The sequence below is a fragment of the Tachypleus tridentatus genome, chromosome 8 (assembly GCF_004210375.1).
Source record: "Tachypleus tridentatus isolate NWPU-2018 chromosome 8, ASM421037v1, whole genome shotgun sequence".
Taxonomy (NCBI): Eukaryota; Metazoa; Arthropoda; class Merostomata; order Xiphosura; family Limulidae; genus Tachypleus; species Tachypleus tridentatus.
In genome coordinates, this window is record NC_134832.1 from 72,544,166 (window position 1) to 72,553,900 (window position 9,735).

Here is a 9,735-nt window from a genome sequence, read left to right on the forward strand (position 1 = left end):
AGATGTACGTATTTAGCATTTATTTACCTCACAATATGCATTTGCTTCATAAATACAAAATTCTGAAGATTACATGTTTAAGATTTCATATTATTGTTATTGTTTTAAGTTGCAATCATAAGTCATAAATGATGCCAAGCATTGTAGCAGTTCGTGTGTTGAACAAAATTACATGTTAATAGTTTCTTTTGTTTTGTTTTTTCCAGTTTGAGTACAACTCTTGTTGTGACCTGTAGAGCATGAAATTTAGATAATCACTCTATAACGATGTTAGTATTCATGGTTAAGAATTTTCAGTACCAGTACCTTTATGGTTGAACTTCAAATTCATAATGTTAATGGGCTACGTAATATACTTGTCTACAGTATGTTCATTTTTATGTGATTATAAGATTTTTTGATAATAAGAAACTCTTTGAGATTAATAAAGTTTAGAAACAGCTTGAATGGGTAATGAAGAAAACTTCATTACAAGTTTAACCCAGTAACAAATGCATAGCATTTCAAACAAAAAGTAAGAATTACAATTGAGTTTTAAAACATCCACTTACAACAAATATTTACATCAGTCATTTTGAGCTAGCGACAACATATTAGTTGTTTTTTTTTTATATGTTAATTGAGAATAAAGATACTTTTATGTCTTTGTCCTTCACCTTTGAAATTTGTATCAGTTTGTGTTTTAATGAACAAAGAGAAAAAACAACATAGGAAGCAGGGAAAAAAATTAAAATGAAAGGTGATTCCCTCTGGTCACCTAAAGGAATACCCTTGTAAAAAGATTAAAATTGTATTTAGCTTTTAGAAAATATTTTAGCAATCTAAGATACAGTCAAAACTAGAATGTAAAATATATTTTATATAGAATTTTTTAATGTAAAGAAAATTCTATATAAAATATATTTTCATATTTATTCAGTTATATCTTTAAATGAAAGAAGTTTTCAATAGGTTATTTTAGAACATAAATCTAGAGTAAATATTACCAATGCAGCTTTACATATTCATATTATCTTAAGAAAATCCAGTGTTGTTTAATTTTTGTGTATGGTTATGTGGCATGGATACTCAAATGTTTGACCATTAGAGAGATTTGTTTACTGTTGTAACAAATCAAGAATGAGTACTTAGATCTTGCTTCTACTTCTTCCATTGATGATACTTTGGTATTCCTGAATATAGATTGTTGCTTTGCACTCTGGTTTCTACTGAAGGAAAGTTTTGTGCAATACATTGAGATCGGAGTTGTGTTTTTTTATCTACGTGCTTTATAAAGTCCTTCAACCATGTGCAAATTAGGAATTTTGAGAGCCCATTCAAGTAACCTAAAGATACAGAATTTTATAGGAAATATTTATTGGTAATCAGTCCATGAATAGATGGTATTTTTTCATGATATACTAGTTCCAGCACATTATCTCGATGTCACTTCAGGATTTTTCTTCTCTCTAGATGTTTAATAACATACCATTATAGCTATAATATACAACCAAGAAAAAAAAAAAACATTTTTAAAATTTTACATTGTTATCATCCTAATGGTAGTTTTGCAGCTGTTGAGTAGATGTATGCTTCATTTATTACATGATAGATATTGGTCCCATGGCTTTTGAGTTGTGTTTTTTTATCTATGTGCTTTATAAAGTCCTTCAACCATGTGCAAATTAGGAATTTTGAGAGCCCATTCAAGTAACCTAAAGATACAGAATTTTATAGGAGATATAAAATTGTTGAGTAGCTGTTGAGTAGATGTATGCTTCGTTTATTACATGATAGATATTGGTCCCATGGCTTTTGACAGTTGGTCTTCCATTTAGCCATGAGTGTTTGAGAAGCCTATGAACACACCCTTGTGTTGCTATTGTAAACTTGTATGAATTATTTTGTTTACAAGTAAGTACTAAGGAATTCCTGTCTTCATTGCAATGAATTGCTGAGTTTTGGGGTTACTTTAAAGTTTCTTAACTACTTTGGTTGTGCAACTAGTAACTAGTTGTGAAGTACTGTTTTTTCTTTTGAGCTTTTCCTTGTTTAATAATATAATTCAAAACTATTTTTGACTGTATAGATTGTGAATAACTTTCTAAAATGTTTGCAATTTCACTCATTTTGTATGTTTTTTTCATATCTTAGTGTGGTTTTCATGTATGCAAGTAGGTATAAAAATATATATGAAGTCATGGATTTTTGTGCTCTCTGTACTTGGTTTATACAATATAAATCAGTGGTTCCCAGCCACGGGTGCTCACACACATTGGGGGTACAGGATAGCATTTGTTTTGGCCACCTTCACCTTTATTCTTAAATAAATAATTACTATGAGGGGTGCGAGAACATATTAAAATTTTTCAGGGGTGTGGGGCATAAAAAAGGTTGGGAACCACTGATATAAATACTACTTCATACTGGCACAGCAAAGGACAACATGGCCTTTATACACATACATTTCTGATAGGCAAAGAAAACTATCTTATTATAATATGATTATTTACATGTTATTGGTATCTCTTGACTTTACTTAAACAGCAGTGTTTATCCTTTGTATAGAACTTCTTTTTTGGGAAATTTTTATAATGTCACTTTTTTTTCTACATAAATTCAAGGCACTAAAACAGATTGTTTATGATTTCACAGCAGAATCTTTTTTTCTTTTTGTAATTTCATCTTCATTCATCTTTCAGAAACCAAAAGTGCAACAATTTTATCTACCGATTCTTTGTATGTAGTTTTCATTCTGAATTTTGATATATGCACATGTAGCACTTGCTTTATACATTCAATATTTAAAACATACTTAGGTTAAAACTTGGGGTTTTTTCAACATTCATTCCTTGTTTTTTGCTGGTTTTATAAGAAAGGGAAACTTATCTAGATGAAAGAACACTTTGTTCCTTTTTTTTTTTTCAATATTATTACAGCTTAACAGTGATATATATATATATATATATATATATATATATATACACACACACACACACACACACACACACACACACACACACACACACACACACACACACACAATTTAAATACAGAAAAAAAAAATTGAATGTTGTAGAAGCCAAAGGATTTATTCCAATGTTACTAGTTTGTGGTAATCAACCATTCACCCCTCATTGTGGGTTCATGTACATGGTGAGGGAACCTCCAAGAGAAGGTTCTATTTTTTCAGTATGTATTCTCTGGGATCTAAACATCCACCCACATATTTGCTATGCATGGTGACCTGTGAAAAGGAGTAGAGGATCCTGGTGGTTGAGGGGTCCAACCGTAACACTCCACTTTGGCCTTGAATTCCAGGATCAGTTGGCTGGTCCACATGGGCTAGGGTCAACAAGTTCTCAACAGGTAGTGGACATTGTATCTGAAGCTGGTGTTTGAGTATAGTGCTCACGAAACTCTGGCATTGCTGTAGTGTCCTTGTTTGACACTGTAGTGTGTCCCTTCATAGAGCTCCATAGTGGGTGGAGTCAGTGGACACAGAAATATTCTTTTTTTATTATGGATCCCCCCACATACCAATTTCAATAAAATAGTAAAAAAACAACCACATCTTGAAGATTCTGAGCAGTAATTTTCAACTTCTGTAACACCTCTTACTCATTTTCTTACACTACATTCTATTTCAGACAACTCTTTAGGGCATATGTCTCACTTTTTTTCATTCAGAAGGGACTAGAGGGACTTGCTGGCTCTCCTAAGTCAGTCAAAAAGTCTTTACTTTGGTGACATATTGGTGGAAACGTTCACTCCTAAACAAATTGAACTTTTTGTGGTTCGGTGGTTGCACACAGAATTTTCTCTACAGTTTGTGTTCACTGCCGAACTGTATGCCATTTCTTTTGCCCTGAATCACATAGAAGCTAAGCAGTACTTAAACTGTACTATTTATACTGACTGGCTTAGTTCTGAACTGGCCATGGAATTGCTTCTTTTGGTTCCCACCCTGTTCTTGCTAGTATTCAAAATGAACTGGCCCCTTTCTCTTTAACTACTACTTCTATCCAGTTCTTCTGGATACCAGGCCAAGTTGGTATCAGTAGGAATGAGCTTGCAGACAGCACAGCTATATCTGTCTGCTCTGGTGCTATCACTGCAGTGCCTGTTCCATACATGGATTATGGTCCTGTATTCAGGGCTGCTCCTTGTCAGTTGGCAGTCGACTTGAAAACATGCTTTTCCAGATAAAACCTTCTATTGGACTTTGGCCATCTTGTTTCCATAAGGATTAGAAAGAGGAAGTCGTCCTAAATAGAATACACATAGGTGACAGTTTTTTAACTCATTGTTTTGTTTTATCTGGGACTGATGCACCAATGTGTGGTCTGTGTGACACTCAGGTCACAATAGCCCACATTTTACTGTCATCCCTTTGTTAAGGCTTTTAATGTCGGCACCATTTTATACATGTTTTTTCCCAAGGACAGTGTCATTGGTGATGGTGACACAGTCAACTTTATAAATATTTTATAGTTTTTAAAGACCATTGGCCTTTTTAATTCATAAGATTTTTTTCACGTGATTCCTTTTTTTTTTAAGAACTAAAGTAAAATTAGTTTGATATGAAATAGAAAATTGGCTGTGATGTCAAACAACTCAAAACCAGGACTGGAAAGGCCAACTTCAGGTGACTAACACTGATGTTTGAACTTACCCAATAGTCATCCAGGAAAGTTATAATAATTGACATTATGCTACAGAAAGTCTTTTAATACTTGTATTACTTTACTTTTTTTCTTACTGCTGTAAAATAGATTTAACATTATGCAAGTTTTTAATTAAAAAATTAATTTTTGTTTTGTTTTAACATGATTCCTTTTTATGAATTTTGATAATTTTACTTTTAATTTTTTTACTGGTTGTTTGGTGCATATAGCCTAGTTGCTTTGTACCATAAAACACTAACCAACCATTCATATTCAGTCATTATGTTTAAAGTTCTTGTTCTTCTAACATGGATCCATTTGTTTTCAACATCATGTACAGAAAAAACTATTTGCCTTCTACTTCCAGTATTTCCATCTCCAAACTAGCTTGTATGTGTTATCTATTTTATGATCTGTGTTGCTTATTAGAAGATTTAAACTTTGCAACTAGGATATATGTGATGAAATTTCTATCTTGTCTATCCCCTCTGCTGATACAATCAGACTTTTACTTTGTTTCTTTTCATTTTTTTCTGATCAAATACACAATCTTTAAAAAAATTCTTATTTTGTTTAACTCCAACCACTTACTCACAATGTTAGAACTAGGTTCACTAAATAGTTGTAATTGCAGGAGATACATTAAAACAATGTGACATGCATAGTTAATTAGCTATTTTTGTACAGTCCAGAGAGAGACAATAGTTATCATATGATTGATAATCAGTTTAGATGAGGTGGTGGTGGCTTGTTTAACTCTGGGCAGCTCTTTATGCATAGTTAATAAACAAACATTTAATGAGAAATATATATAACTATTGAGGAATTTACTGACCAGTCTTTTCTGTAGTTTGACAACCTGATCAGTGCCATCATCAACTTCTCTAGTTTCTCTGTTAATATTTACATGTGTTGCAAGAATGACATAAGTATGGCATATCATTTAAGGGAACATGGTCACTATATGTAACTGCATACCAAGCATTGGCCACAAGAAACTACTATGGCATCACAGTTCATTTTAAAGGGATTTACTTGTACTTTTGTTATGAAACATAAGACAGATATATAATAAAATTACTTTAAGTAAAAGAATTCAGGATGAATACTATGGTTTGTTTACTAGGGAGAATGTAACTTTGGAGCTCATTGCAAATATTATCATAATCTTGAAGAAAAGGAACATTGAGCAACATACAAGATAATGGAGAGTGACTCATATCCTTGCACAACATCTGTCAAAGAGCAGTGTTAATATTGGAAGTTTCAAGAGACTTTCAACTGATTTATGTCTGCAATTTAGAGACAAGTAAAAGAGTGATCAAACAATATGTATGACATGTACCAGAAGGATTTCTTTTGGCATAAATTCCTGATAAAATATGAAAACAACAAAACAATTGATACAATCTGTGACAGTTTTGATGCTTTTTCAAGTCTTCTTATAATCATAACTTCCTTGGGAATCAAGTACAAAGATGAAATTCCTACTATTTTAACAAAACTTTATAACTAAGACTGCTACAATACTGAAATTCAAATAGACAAAGTAGTTTCTACAGTGTTTCTGTATTTTCAAAGACCATGTTGAATCTTTTGTTAAGACTTTTTAGAACTTGTTACTATAATGTAAGATAAAGAAAAAACCAGGTGAATGTTGTGTTTTCAATATTTTGTAGGAGTACTGTCAAATTTATATTCAACACTCTCATTACAATTCATAAAAGTATTACTTTTTTTATCAACACTTGTTGTAACACACAACAAATTATTACTTGATTAATGTTTTATATTAACTTGTTAAGCTATTATTGTAGGGTTAATGACTACAATAAATCATTATCCCAGAGCTAGTCACACTGAAATGTTTTGCAACTAAAACAGTATGTGCACAAAACATGAGAATTTGATCTTGTTATTGGATTATTACTTACAAAAATTAATTTACAAATATTGTGGTTCTCAAGGCTTAATATTTTAATGGAAGCCATTAAAAGTTAGTTACAACAAATTGCTATTTGTTACATAAAATAGTCATGCAACCCTCATGATAAGTTGCAACTCATTGGTAAAAGTTATATAAAGCATTGTAAAAGTTAAAGGTGTAATTGTAGCTGTGACATCTTTGAAAGAGGCAATGTATAATTATCACAATGAAAAATAAGAATAAAGTTGTTATTTTGGCAGTAAGAAAGTAAAATGAAATGACTGAAATTCTGATTGAACTATTTTAGTGTAAACAGTTAAAATGTTAACCTGATGATGTACAAAGGTAGTTATTTTGCACACTGTAACCCATGGAAGAATACCATCACCTGCAAAATGTGTTTATAAGAATATACTTAAACCCCCAAAGTTACTGTAATGAAAATGGACCTACTTGGACATGGCCACATCAGTTATCTATTTCTCTTTCCCTAGAAACCAGTATACTTCCAATCCAGTTCTAATCCATCAGATCCTTTACAAACTTACTGGGTAGTACTTTGGAAAACCTCTGCTTGTGTAGAAAGCTACAACTTGTGAAAACCTATCAGTTGATTTAAACTATACATGAATACAGACACTTAACTGACATAACTGTAATGCTATATTACTTTTGTTTGGATGCAAAAACATGTTTAGGACAAGTTTTTCACCAAATACAAATTAACACAAACATATATAGAACAATGATTTTAAGTTAATAAAACAGCACATGCTAAAGGTTTATATACTTGTGTGATTACTTTTCAGTAAGACAACTTAGTTGGTAGTATAACATCGGGGAATTTTATAAACTTAAACCTTATTCACTAGAAGTAAAAAAAATACTAAATTTATAATGTTTTTATAGGTTTTTACACCTCGCTAACTACTATATAACATAAGGTCTCGTGCAAGAGGACAGTTATTGTTAAGTATATGTTTTTAGCAGTTTATATGTCCAAATTTAGAATACAAAGGAACAAAAGTAGATTATGGGTATCCTTTGAAAATATAATTGTAGAAGGCAGGCTATCAAAATGAAGATTCAATCAGTCCAGTCACTTTAAAATAATACAAGTGTAAAAAATTTTGAAATAAAAAATTAGGAAGTATGAATGACAGCACTAAAGAAGTAAGAAAACAAGGTAGGAATGTGCAAAATGATATAATACTTGGTGGTTTTTGACATGGTGTAAGTGTGGCCATCATTCCACCAATTTTTATTTTGTTTTTGTACCTTGGTTATTGTTCAAACTAATAGAAAGGTGTATATAGCTAAATTCTTCTATTCTAAAGTTTGTTTCAGTAACAGAGTACATGTACTTAATCAAGTTGTGTGACCCTAATGTTTGTTTTTTTGTTTGAAATCAATAGGCTATCTATTGAGGCTATCACACCTCAAAGTAGGTGTGACCATCATTCAGCCCATTTTTACTTTTATGGTATGAAGTCTTATGTGTGACTTTGGCTTTATGCCTATCCCTTTCATAGTTTTTCTTGTTGCTAAGTCTTAAAAGTAACTGGGCTTTAAATCTATTCTTGTAGCTTATTTTAGGGCTTCTCTTGTAATTTTCTGGTGTCTTTGCTGTAGCTTTTTTCTATTTAGCCAGGGTGGTAGCCTCTTCATTGGCTGGATTAATGGCTAAGACTTGTTTAACATACAGGGTGGCCTGTAAGTCCCTACCCATCTATATGTTATTTTGTTATATTCAATTACACATGTATTATAAATTTGTTTCCTTTTTTCAGAGAATGTAAGCCCATTTACACTTGAAGAGCATATTGTGACAAGTACGTGGGTACATGAGCTGAAGAATACTGGTGACAGCACACAGATACACTGGATACATAAGATATATGGATTGGTAGGGACTTACGGGGCCACCCTGTATTCAGCACCCCCCACCCACCAGACTCACACCACTAAAAACTGGGTTTCAATACCCTTGGTAGATAGAGTACAGATAGCTCATTGTGTAGCTTTGTGCTTAATTCTAAACAAACATATTCAGCATTACTGTTTCTGACCTTAACTATACTCTTGCAATGCTTTCTTTGCTAGAACAAAAATTTTCAAGGTTATCAACATAAGAAGTTTTCCTTTTTTATCATATTGTTTTGTTGAAAGGCATATTTTAAAAAAATCATCCACTCTCAAGTACAACTTCAAATGTCAATAGGTCACACTTAGTTTGAAAACAATACAAAGTAAATAATGCAACTTATTTTTGTTTTCTATCCAGAGTGCTTAAGCAAAGCCTTGTCAAGCTTTGGTAGTGGTAGCATTCGTCCTCACTCAGGAGACTCGCACCTTAGGTGATGACCTTCTTTTAAACCCAAAGTGCATGAGCAAAGTTGTGTCAGAACCCTCAAGTCAAATGTATAGTACTAAAAACTTTGCTTTCAAAGGTTAGATGATCATGGTTAAAATCTAGATCTAGAGAATCTGTGTAGTACATGTTTGTTTATCTAGCTGGTACACCTGCAGAATTATCACTTAGCATGTGTAATTATGGATTAGTGGTTTTTACAATACATTATTCTATCTTTAGAAGGGTTTTTCTTAGTGTTTTAAAAGTATTTTATTATTTTATAATATTTGCATTCTCATTTTGTGTCTACATTTCCAGTTCATTGAATAATGTACTTCTAATATGAATGGTCCTACTAAGTAGATTTAATTTCAATGACTAATATGTAGTCTGTACATAACAATAGGATAGATTTAATCCTTAAGGAACCTTTATTTTATGTGTCCAGTACAAAATGAAAAGTTTAAACAGCTAAAAAGGTAAATCTTGAAACTTAAGTAGAAGCAGTAATTTTTGATAAAACAGTCAGTACCATCTTTTGACGTTTATGATATAAACAACAGAGTGAGGAAGGACAGTTTAAATTTGGCAACACATTAACCGAAAACTGCTTAACTTTGGTTTGAATAGAAGGAGACACACAAGATGAAAAATGAGGATGTTGCAATAAACAAATTTATTTCTACAAATACATTTTATGGTAGCCCCATTACATGAAACAAAAAATTTCTTAAATATTTATATCTGTTTTATAGACACTTGTCCTTTCTGAAGAATATTTGCACCTTTTATATAGTTTAAAAAAAAGT

The 9,735-nt window shown here is 31.8% G+C and overlaps 1 protein-coding gene across 6 annotated transcripts in view; it reads left to right on the forward strand.

The window, feature by feature from the left end:
* The window catches only part of LOC143222657 (mitochondrial import receptor subunit TOM22 homolog), a 35,448-nt gene extending 25,713 nt beyond the window's left edge, over nucleotides 1-9,735 (forward strand). For 3 of the 6 annotated variants that reach the window (XM_076449446.1, XM_076449445.1, XM_076449448.1), the window contains exon 4: nucleotides 5,773-9,735. In XM_076449446.1, coding sequence (XP_076305561.1) covers nucleotides 5,773-5,835 — 63 coding nt within the window. In that variant the 3' untranslated portion in view covers nucleotides 5,836-9,735. Of the gene's footprint in view, nucleotides 1-206; nucleotides 2,946-5,772 lie in introns of those variants that run through there. The other 3 variants (XM_076449451.1, XM_076449450.1, XM_076449449.1) reach the window with 2 other exon arrangements.